This window comes from Lepisosteus oculatus, chromosome 9 (assembly GCF_040954835.1).
Source record: "Lepisosteus oculatus isolate fLepOcu1 chromosome 9, fLepOcu1.hap2, whole genome shotgun sequence".
Classification (NCBI taxonomy): Eukaryota; Metazoa; Chordata; class Actinopteri; order Semionotiformes; family Lepisosteidae; genus Lepisosteus; species Lepisosteus oculatus.
The window spans coordinates 11,107,792-11,121,933 of record NC_090704.1 but is presented as its reverse complement, the minus strand read 5'-3'; the positions used below and the strand labels follow the sequence as shown (position 1 = coordinate 11,121,933).

At 36.7% G+C, this 14,142-nt stretch overlaps 1 protein-coding gene across 5 annotated transcripts in view; it reads right to left on the bottom strand.

The window, feature by feature from the left end:
• The window catches only part of gpsm2 (G protein signaling modulator 2), a 23,823-nt gene extending 9,681 nt beyond the window's left edge, over positions 1-14,142 (bottom strand). Inside the window, exons 1-7 of one of the 5 annotated variants that reach the window (XM_015355522.2) lie at positions 13,969-14,142; positions 12,224-12,262; positions 7,118-7,440; positions 1,721-1,942; positions 1,427-1,562; positions 738-877; positions 315-438 (exon numbers count right to left, since the gene is read on the bottom strand). In XM_015355522.2, coding sequence (XP_015211008.1) covers positions 315-438; positions 738-877; positions 1,427-1,562; positions 1,721-1,942; positions 7,118-7,182 — 687 coding nt within the window. In that variant the 5' untranslated portion in view covers positions 7,183-7,440; positions 12,224-12,262; positions 13,969-14,142. Of the gene's footprint in view, positions 1-314; positions 439-737; positions 878-1,426; positions 1,563-1,720; positions 1,943-3,423; positions 5,297-7,117; positions 7,441-12,223; positions 12,263-13,968 lie in introns of those variants that run through there. The other 4 variants (XM_015355524.2, XM_015355523.2, XM_015355525.2 and 1 more) reach the window with 4 other exon arrangements.

Genomic DNA, 14,142 nt, shown 5'->3' with positions numbered 1-14,142 from the left:
TTCACATGTAAACCATTATTTTAATGTGTCTAATTAGATTACAGTATGATAACACTTATTTAATAAAATGTTGCTTGCGATTATAAATATAACAATTCTGGTCAAGATGATCAGTATTACTATCACTTTACTTCCACTTAGAGAAATAAAAACCTGTTTGGTAGTGAATATGCACAGCTTCAGTAAACTTTTATCCCTTTAACTGTTTAGCCATCAAATTAACAGTGTTAATATGTACTGTATTATTATACTGCAATTATAACAAATATATATCGAATAAGCAATGTCTCAGAGTTTTTCCCAATACTCCATACCTGTTCATGGGATTTCACAGCATTCCTGAATTGTCCAAGAAGGTAATGTGTGTTACCCAGGTTTCCATAGGTGCGGCCTTGAGCTGCCCTGTCCCCTAACTCCTTAACAATCGATAAGTTTGCTCTTAAAAAAAAATAAAAGTCAAAACAAAAATTATACATTTTTGTGCAAGGAACCACTGTTGATTTCTTCTTAAATGTTTCATCACGTGAATGCACCAAATAGGCTTGAGAAATCTTGAATAAGATATAATCGCAGCACTACATCAAGAGGTTAAAATGTAGATTATTCACATCATAGTTAAAGCACACTACAGTTGTATAATAACACAAAAGAAATAATCAAAATGTCTCTAATTAAATTAACTTGATTAAAAAAAAAAGTAGTTTATCAATGTATGCACTCCTCCCTCGATCACTCACTCATAATAGTCCGCTGCTTTATGAAGAGCAGCCATAGCTTCTTCGGGAAACTCGCCTGGATCTGCCCCACTCCAGCAGATGCTTTTCCCCTTGGCGTGGTAAACGTTGCCGAAATTATAAAGCGCTCTGGCTTCCCCAACCTGTCACAGAATTTCAAGAACTCGTGACAAATATCCGGGGCCCACAATTTGGTAAATAAGACACATGAGGAAAGAAAGCCGGTACATCTGCTTCTGAGAACACGTTGGCTTTTTCTTGTTTCCAAATTCGTGTTCTTTCATCAATGGAGCATCAGGTCTTACATCTGAGGTCTTTCTCGTTAAGCAAAATTCCTGTCTAGGTTTTCAATAACCAGACTAAGGCGAAGGCGCAGCCCTTCAAGTCTACTGTCTAGTATTGACAGCACAGGGGTGCAACTATTAAACACAGACTAGTTTAATAGTTATCTCTAGTTCTGCTGCATCCTTCCAGCACCAGGACTAGACAACCCTGACACAGCACAATGACTGAAGAGAACAAAAAGTAAACATGGTTAAAATATAATGGTTTAATCCATGGTTTGGTTCATTCCATATGCAAAAATATACTTGAGCCCCCCTAAGATAAGGTTTACATTATTTATGTGGGCATTCTATTCAAAACAATACAACGAATCATAAGATTTAATAAATACAAAAACAACATCTCACCTTATCATTAAAGTCCCTTGAGATGTCCAAGTGTCTCTGACAACAAACTACTGCTTCATCAAATCGCCCTAAAACCTTCAAGGTGTTGCCAAGATTGCCACTGGCTTTAGCTTCGCCAAGCTGATCCCCAATTGTTCTGCAAATAAAAATACCACCGTTAACTCTCGTTACCACCCAAAAGAAAAAGCAACACACTGGCACTGCATTAGAAGAAAAGTAGAAAGCAGGGAAAAACCATTAGGGACACATTCCAGTGAGGCAATGTGTGGAGAAGAGCAGATCACTATATTGTACCTGGTCAGAGTCAAGTCATGATGGTGGTATTCCAGTGCTTTGCCATACTCGTGCAAGTGGAAATAAGCATTCCCTAACTGACTGTAAATAGCACTGAGTATCTGGAGGTCTTCTGTCCCAACCTGGATCGCAGCTTCAAAAAAGGAAACGCCAGCTCTGTAATCACCCACTTTGCAAAGCCTTTCTCCCTCAAGGGCAAGCTCAAGGCAGGAGGCCTCCATTCTAGAGGAAAGAAAAACAAAATCAATGAAAAGTCATCATAGGCCAGCACGTCTGAATACCAGCTACTTCAGCTTTTAAGCAAGGGAAATACATTATGAATCTCTCTCTCCCTCCAAAAAAAAGTAGCTCAGAAAAATATTACTATGCAATCAGGTTCCTGGGATCTATGCAGGTGTGTTATAACGTCATAAAAAAAATTGGCTTCTGTCACCAACTTCTACTGATCAAATCTATCATGTGTGCATGTAATATCCAGTATACCATTAAAAACAACTTTTAGATTCACTTTACTTGAAAATAAGGATATAAAAATAACTTTGATCCTATGCTGCTACACAGTGAAAATGTTTCTTCAAATACCCAGCTTTATGTACATGAATAGCGCAGAAGGGACCAGCAAACTAATTTTACTAAAAGAGGAGGAGTCTGGGTAGGCAGGGTGTTCTTGGGCACTTGAGGGTCCAGCAGATTCCATCTGAAATTTCTTGCAAAAACTGTGTTTGCAAATGGAAACATAGCTCTCTCCATGGACTGATAGATTGAGGGCTACTGTATTCTAGAACACAGCTTCTACCAAACATTCACTCTCTAGTTACTAATTTTGTGTATCATAAAACATTTTGAATGTTATAAAAATAACAGATCTAAATTCACACACCTGTGTGTACACACAGGTAATTGTACACACCTGTAATTGTAACAGGAACTGGATATTGTTCTTAACTACAAAGTTAATTATATTAATAGTGCAAAACACAAACACCTTTAACACCTTATATAAAATATGTTTTTGTCAGCAACTTTGTTTCATATACTGAAGCTATGAATATTTATTCAAATATATTTAACTTTTACCCCATAATTATGATTCCTTCTCAAAATAATTCCCTTATGCTCAATCTAGATGCTTTACTACAAGCATTGTGGGTGGACGTCTAGGTTTACTATCAAACTTTTTTCTCTGACTAGGACAGGGATTCATTTTATTCTTAACGTTTCACCTGTCAGTGTTAACAGCATTACCATCACCTTGAATCACATGAATACTTCCAAGACAATATATCAAATTACATTGTGATTGTGTGAAAGTTTTATCTATACATTTTAGACAGTTCTAGTCAAAAGGAACGCACCAATGGTAAGAGATATAAATGTTTATTAAAATAGTTTACATGATAAAGCAGATTTCAAACCTCTACTGTTTAATGTGAATCACCTACTTTTGTATTTAAATGTTAATACATTTTATTAGAATTTTGAAATAACTTTCAGTATTTACTTCCCCATACATAACAGGAAACAAATACAAAATATCAAAAAAATAACTTTTTATAACATACTAAACATTCACTATCTACAATAAAAATGTCATGTTTTTAATCTTGTTAAAAGTCAATAAAAGACATATAATAGCATCAGTTTAGTCTTCACTAGGAATAAAAAAAAACACAAAACAGAACATCAAAACTTAAAATTGGTACCTGCTGTTTTTCCGATTTACACAATCAAAGCACATGGACATAACCGACATCTTTAGTTTTTGGATGGTTTTCCAGTTTTGATTCTGAGCCACACGATGTAGAAATGTCCCATGTAAGTGGCAAGATTTCCAAGGGGGAATATTCCACACATACAGGCTTCTAGTGTATATACACATAACTCATGTGGATAGAAAATTCTCCAGTCCCGCAAATACTTGTAGGGCTCCTCTTAAAATAATGACCCAAATAATTGATTCATATATTTATATGTTCCCAGTTGCAGTTTACTGCTTTAACCACAAAAATCTTTAAAGATGTTAAGACCAGGGTAACTTTAGGTTTCACAGGAATAACTGTTTAGCATAATCTTAGTTAATCTGATCTCAGCACACCCCCCATTACTTGGGCACCTGATGTTGTCTGTCACTTGTGATTAAGAAGAGCACCACTGCAGTGATTATAGTCACACTAAGCAGCTCTAGAGAATATTAATGTGCTTTGTAACAACTGCCTTTGAACTTAATACACTGCTCTGAGTTGCATACAGCTGCTTTAAACAAAGTCAATTTAAATTACCCAAAAGTTTTAGAAGTATATAAATGTTAACGAAACATACAGAGAGTTACTATATTTTAGAGAACATAACATCAATATAATGGCTAAAAGGAATTAGATTTAAGATGTGTGGCAAATGGCTTTGTCTGGTCATCAGATCTTGTGTATAATGAGAAAACCTTTTTCTATTCGATACAGAATCCAAGCTGAGCTCAAAGATCTACCTCTACAGAAACATCAATGTTAGTACAGTATGTGTAGTTTGAAAATGCCCTCTGCAAAGAATCAGGTGCTGAGAGAGCAGTTCCTTTTGCTCCTTTCCCCCACATTATGTATGACCATATCCAATGTGAAATCAGGCTCTTGTGACCTAAACATGAAAGTAATAATACTTGTTGCGGGGCCCATCCCAGCAAGTAATGGCCTTAAAGCAGAATACACCCCTGGATGGGACACCAGTCCATCGCAGAGTACACACAGACACACTCCCATAAGGGACAATTTTCTCAGAAGCCAATTAACCTACCAGTAGGTCTTTCTACTATGGAAAGAAATCAGAACACCCAGAGAAACCTCACATGAATGTGGGGAAAACACACAACCTCCAGGCAGACATCACCCCAGGTTCAGAATTGAATTTTAATAACTACATTTTTGCCAATATCTGGGTCAGACACATGCCTTATTTTTGAAAAGTTCAGTAGGATATTCAGGCTCCATTTTGAGTTGTATTTGAAAGCAAACAAGCCAAAATTCCGCTTTACTTGTAACTGACATGACACTCTTTCTCCTAAGAGACAATGAATGCAACTACAATTAGGAAGTACACCCACATCACTGTCATATCAGATGATTCACATTCTGTAATGTACAAACTAAGACAAAATTATGCCTCGATTACTAGCCAATGCACTAAGTGAAACCAGTTTACAAATTTAGCTCCTTCTATCATTCACCAGTCAAAATATAAAAGGGAACAATTGAGCTCTATACAACACTAAAAACTACAGTTCCAAACCCAGAGACAACTCGAGGACGTAGGTTTTAATCTGACAGGTACTACACTCATGAAAAAGCTGATGATGCATGTGAATCGTAGACATAGCAGTACTGGCCAAGTACTCTGCTTCACTGGACCTGCTGGGTACAATTTCTCTTTGTGCTACACCTGTCTCTGTCATTGACAATAAGCACACATAGGACATTTGCTCAATAAAATTAGAAGACTTCAAAAAATAACATGGTTACACACAACATACAGATTAATAGGGAACAAGTAATAGGTTTATTCCATGTTGAGAAAAAGAAGAAAGAAAACAACGTTTAAGCCGAAGAAGGCTCCACGGCCGAAACGTTGCGTTTTCTTTCTTCTTTTTTTCCAGCATGGAATAAACTTATTACTTGTTCCCTTGCAGCCTACACATGCTGACGAGGCTACCCACCTGAACTACCACATATAGATTAATATATGTGTTTTGTAATTCCAGACCGTAAGGATTTTGTAGATTTAGGTCTTGTAGACTTTAATGATTTTAAGATTTAAGTCTATCTAAAACTTGGGGTTTTAATTATAGGCTTATATATACACATTGTATTCAAAAGGGAAGGGAACAAAATAATAAAAGGAGCAGTAAAAATGTTACAGACGCAAATGTAGACAGTTCTTACTTTTCTTTGCGCTATCAATAATGCATTAAGAAAGGTCGTTACCAATTAAATCCACTACTTCACTTTTACCGCCGTGTGAATATTTCAAACAGTAGAATTGTTAAGTGCATATTAATGCAGTTTCTGGAGGAAAAAAAAAGATACTAATGGGACCTGGCAATATATTAAAGAAAACGTCAAGTCAATGTAGAACATTAGTATTTATCCAGAGAATATAGCCACTTCCTTTTTATTAATACACGTTCTTTATAAACTAAATTGTTACTGTATATTAGAACCAAAAGAGAGGAAACAAAACATTACAAATACAGCAAGTTTCTCATCATCAATGTTTCAGTGGGCCATTAAATATTGACAAAGGTGTAACTTGGTACACACTTGCTTCCTATTCCATTTCATGGGCTCAGACCATGGATTGCATTACCTCATTATGTTTCTAGAGAAGCAGGTGCACGATGCGACCCATACCACAGCACAAAACAAAAGCTACACACACAAAAAATCATTAAAGCAGGAACATATGGTTTGATTCATTTCATCCAAATAACAGGAAGTCTATTGTCTTTGCTACGCTAAAGGTTCCCCATTTAATATGCCTTTGTAAAATCCTTGGCTTTTTGAAAGCATCCCCATTATCCTGTCAGGCAAAATGATGTACTATATACCTTCACGTAATCATAGAGATGACAGAACTCCTCATCATATTGATCCAAGAGCTAACTATAGTACAACATTATCAATTTCACTTCTTAACCTTAGTAATATATCACAATACACCACATACAAAGAACATCCAAAAACAAATTTTTGCTACTGGAGAAATATGATTAATAAAGTGAGAACTCCTGATATGCCTATATAAATAACATTCTTAGCAATACTGTCTTATCCTGCATATGAATTTTACAGCATTAGAAAATTATGTATTTATGTACGTTAGGATACAACTCATAGAAAATTAAAATAAGGGATATTAAGTCAAATGTTAATGGATTCAGTTGTATATTAACAGACATCAGGTGAACACCATTAAATGATTTAATGCATACTATATGCTATATTAAACCATCCTTGTCCCAGTGAGAAAATTTATTAAAATACCTAGATAAAATGCAGATGCAAACCACACAGAAAACAGGAGACACTCCATATAAGTTTAAGAACTGTTGGGGGAACGATTATGAGTACTATCATATCGAAACTATTGTAAGGAACAAGTGCTATTCTCACATTCCAGTCTTTAGACAGGAATTCCAATATAATTCGAAATTATTTCCATATATATTCATATGAGGTTATAGAAACTCAAAAATAGCTTGATCTATTACTAAAGTCAAATCATAGTAGCTATAATAATGAGTTTAACCACCTCATTAGTAATAATACCAAATGTGGAAAGAACTTCACTCCAAGCTAAATTACATAAGGACAAAGCAGAAAGTAATTTTAAAAATTAAATATCCAGTCCTACCTGTAGCGAATATGAAAGGAATGGTCTTCATCCCGCATGCTAACCAAAATACCACCTGCATCCATTGAAGTGCATTATAAGTGCGGTAGTCCTAATAAAATCCGGTAGCAAGCCCTGGATGTATTGGCAGGTTCTGTCAAGCAGGTTACCTTTGTGAACCAGGCTATAAAAGCAGCTGGCACTGGAAAAGCTTATGCTCCTCTGTCATTGCCACTGCTTTTAGGATCTAAAGAATCAAGGATGTCAGACATTGCCGCTGTAACAAAAATAAGATGTCCAAAGTCCTTGCACAAGTGGATCTCTCAGTCCCGTTCAGCTGCTCTCTGCAAAGGGAACACAAGATGCTGTGTTTGAAGCCTCATTTTCAACATGAAGCACCATAGCAACACCCAGCTAATGTGCAAAAGCAAAGCAGGCCGACTGCGAGATCAAGGTGTCAATCACCATGAGAGAGGAGCAAGTAGCTCACAGTAACCATGGGGATTTTAGCAAGCTAGAATGCCAGAATGCGCACCAGTTGGGACAGAGGTGTCATAGATAAACTCTTTTCTGCTTTAGTTTTTGCTTATGTTGACAACTGCCAACAGAGACGTGGGAACACTTAATAAAATATTCTCAAGCAGCATCTCGAGCTACACACCATATGATCCCAATTGGTCATGCAACAATTGTATACAGTTTGATGTTAGCCTTAACATCAACAAAACATTCATCTTTGCATAATTAGAAGCAGATGATTTTATGTGGCAGACTAGTGAACCGACAAGATGCCGCAGACCACAGAAGCAGTAACACTAAACGAGGGCAAAGATGAACAAGAAGGCAAAAGAAGTGAAAAAACGGTACCATTAATCTTTAATCTATGATGAATACCAACAGCACTGGATACAATTGTTTAGAATTAAGTTTAAGTTCTTAGAATAAAGCTCTCTTCACTGATAATAACTCATTTTTGAAGTCCACAATTAAAACTTTAAGTTAACTAATGAGATGATGACTACAAATAGTTTGTGCTGCACAAGACAATTTATGATTTACTTTTAAAAGCATCACTGACTTGACTAATGCATACTGTGTATACAGGCTGGACACTGTATTTTAATCCTTAACACTCTACTGTGTACTTCACACATATCTCAGGAAATAATTCTGTTGCATTTCTCTTAAAATACAAAACCCACTTAAGACCAAGAGTGATACAGAAAAATGTGCACATAACATCACTGCAAGCTGAATGAAAACAGAATGAGAGTATGGTAGAGATAGCATTGAAGGATTTCAATTAATTGTGTTTGAAGGGAGAGGTTAAACCTATATGTAAATTTAAACAAAACAGTAGTTAGGACCCCAACTTATCAATCTTCATGTTTTTCAAACAGATTATGGCACACATAAATGTAGCTTGTGAAACCTAAATTTACTCAGGTTTTTTTTATCTGTATACAGATTCACAGATGAACATTCTTATATAGTTAGGTTGTGGCACTTAATGGAAATGTCCCACTTAAAACCGAAACTTTAATAAGGACCTTATATTCACAGGAAGCTGATCTTTTCTATGCAAGGTCTTCTTTTCAAAGAGGCTTACTATTAGCCAATTTTAAGAAGAATTGTTCATACGGTATTTACATAATGTATACCTTTTACCGATTGTTTTGTTTTTGGTGTAACAAAAATATGATAAGGGTCACCCCAAAAGTAATATGCTTTTTTCTGAAAAATTATTACAAGTGTACAATTAAAGTCACAAAAATACCTGAAAATATTCATATATATATATACATATTTTCCCCCCAGTTACCATTACACTCCACTCATTGGCACTAACATCAAAGCAGAGGCAATACACTGTTGAACAAGTGTGCCTCATCTTGGTGAAGCAGTCAACAATGAAGCATCCTTTCATTGTCTGACTGCTTCATCAAATTCAGGGTCACAAGGGAGCAGGATCCTATCGCAGCAAGCAAGGGGTGGAAGGCAAGATACACCCAGGACAGGATGCCAGTCCATCACAGGACACACACACAGAGAGACACAGAGAGACACAGAGAGACACAGAGAGACACAGAGAGACACAGAGAGACACCGGGGCCATTCCCCAGAACTATTAATCTACCAGTGTCTTTTTGGACTGTGACAGTTGACAGCAGCACTTGGAGGAAACCCACACAAATATCAGGACAGCACACAAACACCACGCAGATACAGTAGCACCCCAGGTCTAGGATTAAACACAGGGCTCCAGAGCTGTGAGGCAGCAAAAAAGCTGTATGCCTTCTCCTTACATCCTGTGTGCACTTACATCCTGGGGATGAGGGTACAATTTCAAAATTCCACCAGCTACAGCAAGGAGTCAGTACTGGTGAAGAAATAAATTTAACTGCAATTGTCAGGAGCATTGTTTTTGAATGACTCTTGTATTTCTTAAAGTCATAGAAATAGAATATTGTTCTTATTTTAAAGGTGTACATTTTTCCAGAAAAGTTTAATAATGGTAGGCTGGGGTCCTTGAACTGTCACCGTAGAAAGCTAAATTAAACAGTGTCAAGGTAAGCAAACAGACTCAATCCTAGCAGCTGTGAATAACACCCTGTGTGATTATATTTAACAAGATTATTATCGAGGCTTCAAATCCCACTTGGTCATCACTTTTCTAAGCTACAACTAATCAGCTTAAACAATAACCTGTGGTGTGATACACAAATGAGAAAGAGTCATATCTTAAACATTATACTAATTCTCAACTCACAAAAAATAAAGCAAACCCTACTAGTAACAGAACCCTTTATAACTATTAAAACTAACATTTTTCTTTTGCACACCTGGAACATAAGCTTTTCATCTTAAATGAAAATTTGCCACAAGGGTACCAGACAAGCAGAGGACTCCTTTCAACTCAAGAAAGCGATATGGATCTTGATTTAACTATTTATTGCATTAAAAGTATAAATGAAGCAATACAGACCATAACCTGATCACGAAAATAAGTCTAACTTTGGCAGTGGTTTTGAAGAGCAAAATTGTCTAATAAGCACCTGACAACTTAAGGACTAATATTAATTGTTAAGCTTCTTCTCCCAAATCACAAGAGGATGAGTCAGAGAAGCCATACACAGCGTGCAACATCTTTTCTTCTTTAATTATACTGGTATTTCAGATGTATGCTGATCATCAAAAGAAACATCACTCTTAATTGCAGCAAACTCAAAATTCAAATTCTTAGAATCAATTTTACAGCTGATGCACTGACATTTTATTAAACAGACATGATGAGGGCAGAGTACATTCATTGTGCTAATATTAATCATCCACATGTCTGACTGACAATCGTCACAAGCTGGCAGCAGTGTGGCCACCACCTCAAGCTGCAATTCTTCAAAACATGCATTATGCCAGGTGATGATGTCTTGTCTTGTAAGATACTGTACTTATTCCTCCCATAAAGCCTGGACAGCCTGTGCCTTCACTGGTCTCTTAAGCCTAGATATCACAAGTCATCCCAGCTCACTCCATGAGTGTGCAGTGGGGCTCAAGGCTGGAGACTAAGGTATCCACTGGACAGATTTCACATTCCCATTATATTGTTGCAGCATGTGGAAGCGCATTGCCCTGCTGGAATATTGTCATGTAGTACCATACAGTAAGGCTGCCATCAACTAATGCAGAGTGTCTGTCTTAACAAGACACTCTGACGATTAATATAGTCATATACTTGTGTAAATCCATCAAGGTTCTCTACTTAATACCCTTTAAATACTGACTTCAACACTCATGAGTTCACTTCCATCATACAGATGGTACAATGTTCATGTTCTATTGATGAGGGGAATAGTGGTCCCTTTCTTTTTTTTCCCTCCAGGCTTGACATTCAGCAGGTCATTAAAACTGCGCAGTGAACTCTCACAAAACGCTGTCAACTCTCTCACAGCTGAGAATTTCATGCTTACGGAACGGTCACTCAAATGATTCGCTGTCAGTCACGAATGGTCAATTAATCAAAAGAACGTCAACAGTCAAAATCTCTGTATTTGATTTTCCTAGAAACATATGTGAGTCAATAGAATGAGAAATTAATTTTGATGTTCAGAATATTACATTTTCCAAAAACTATCCTCAAGGTCTATTCTCCGACAGAACCGAAAGACTACTGATATGACCAAGCAGTTTAGAACGGTGGTTCACAAATTAATGGTTAATTAAATCAACCCAGTCTCAAAGGGGTTCTATTCATTCTTGAAAGTAGATGAAGTGAGAGTTCATTTGAGAAAAATATATCCAGGGGGGGAGACTAATATAGGGCCTAGGCTCACCTCTATAGCTGGGGTCCACACATAAAAAACACCATAGCAGAGCAGAACAAGAGTGACTGCGTGCAGTAACATCAGAGGAGAAGGTATAGGTTGATTTTGGTGGCAAACTGCATTTAATCCACTGCCACTGTGATTGAGCAGATGTCAAATGCTTGAAGAAGAATGCTTCTAAAATAGTTTATGTAAGAACTGGATTTAGTAGTCATTTTAACATTGTATACAGAGTAGGATTAAGTCATTCCTTGTGCCATAATATGCACTGCTTACTGAATTAGAGAAGAGAAGTTTTCAGTGCTGTTGGACTGAACATGTTATGTATTTGAAGGAAAATGAAAATGACATTACCATTCTTTAAAAAATGTTTAAATGATTATTCATTTTTGTATTTTGGCACTTTAATAAAGTACCTGACATTCGCAACAATGAAATAATTATATGGAGTGTTGACAGGTATAGACAGGACTAGCTGAACAGGAAATTTCACAATGATGAACTATCTTGTAAGGCTAATTACAAGCAATGGCAAACAGCTTTTGGGAAATTTTGGAGAAAAAACATTGGGAGATTTCCATCAAAAATAAAGGTTCTGAATCAGATTTCTTGAACTTACCACGGTGATAAATGCAATTTATTGTGTTTGTACTTTCATTTTGGCAAAACAGAAAAGCATGCTTAATCCTTAAAATCTACAGAATCTCTCCCAAGCAAGACAAGCACATGCTGCTACAAGCCAATAAAAACTACGTCACTTACGGCCCAGCAAGACAAAGGGCAGGACACAGTAAGCTTTACTAACCTGGTACAAGTTAGTGTGCTACTTCTGCAGCTTACAGTACTGTTTGGGGGGAAAAAAAGTTAAAAGTTAAGTTAGTTCAAATGAAGCAAGCAGTGCTAATATCACTTGTACATACAGTAAGTCTGTACTCGACTCTAGAATCTAGTCTTAAACATGATGACATTCCTTCTTTGTACACATTTTGAGCAATTCCTCCTGAGTATTTACTGGAAGACTAGCCAATGGTTGTCAGGTAAAGCAACATCTAACAGTCTGCCATACCCTCAAATTAATCTATATCACCAAAACATAACCCTGTACTACTAGCAGGTCCATAACCATTATCAATTTGAAGTGTTGACTAAATGCATCTAATAAATTTGAAAGATAAATCAACAAGAGTGAAAACCACTCTTTGTGCATATTTATGAGGTTAGGTGACCCGATTAATCTTTGCTCATGGCTGAAGACAATACTCTATTGCCATAACCTCCACCACCAGATGAAAAGTCCACGGTAGGCCTTTTCCTCTCTTTTATTACCGATATGGGGGGACGAATGTGCCCTAAAGTAAATGCATAGAAACATTCATCTTCGACGGCTGTACTCAAAGGAATAGTTCTTTTCTGGTTTGAAAAGCAATCGCATTGCCTTGTCGTGAAAGACAGATCCGATTATTTTTGACGTTTGCCTAACATCCCAACAACTTTTCGATTAATCTGTTAACATTCACGAGTCAGTGCAAGTGAAAAACGAAAAAAAGCTCTAATTCTATCTTATCTAAAGCTATTTCTGAGCTGCTCAGTACCTCGGGTATCTTTGGGGTTGTTTGCTTTGTGCGTGAATGCACAATTTCTTCAAATTCCCACACGATTTTTAAGTTGCAAATAAATTCAATTCCGAAAAGCTTGTTAAACCTCCCCCATTCCCCTAACTTTTGCATGGAGTACATTTTTAAACTTTTTAAAGTTTTCCTATCGCCTACGACGATCATTACGCAAATTAGGCATGTTTAATAGCATTTCAATAGAACATTCAAATCTGACGGTGCACGACAGTAAAACAGTAAAATATGTTTACGGCTGTCATGAACTATACAAAAATAACGAGTCGGACAGTTCCGAAACAGATGATCTGTTCGTTTCATTAACCAGAACACCAAAGCTGTACAACAAAATCAAATATATTGTTTTATACATACAGTCTTGAAACTGCATATACTTCTTTTCGCAAGAGTAGGTACATTTAAGATGCATATTGCTGTCAACAAAACCACCCAGCTCTAAAGGCAACATTACAGACGAAACATAGACCAACTGGTAAACTCTCTACCATGTGCTGATTTTAGACTTTTTTCTATAATCGAAACATGTTATTTTTTAATATATCTGTTTTTGCTGCTAAGGCATGGATCAAAGCAAATACAAAATTCAGATTGTTTAGCTAATATTATTAACTATTCTCGACGAGGGAAAAAAAATCCTCTGGTGTTTGTGCCCAATACGGTACTCCCTCGCTACAGATGAGCAGCAGTGATCTTATTTTCAACAGTCAATAAGAAATTAATAGTCGATCTACCTTCACCGCCTGATAGTTATCGGCCAGTAATACGAACTTAAAATAACAGCAGTAAGAAAGTCTGTACATGTTGAAACTAGCATGAATGCACAACCAATCAATACTGTTCCAACACAACATTACTGGCGACAGCAGGAATAACTTCAGAAAACCCGAACTGAAGATCGGCAGACAACCAACTTACTCACCTAAAACTGAAATCGAGGGTGTTTCTTGTTTTTACGCTTTTCTATATCTATTTAAATCAAGTTTCTCTTTTCCACGCCTTCATCCCCATCTGCACAATAAAGTTGGCTGTGACGGTTAGAGTTCAGTCATCGGCACGTTCCGCCATTAGTTCGGACAACTTTGTCCTGATTCGG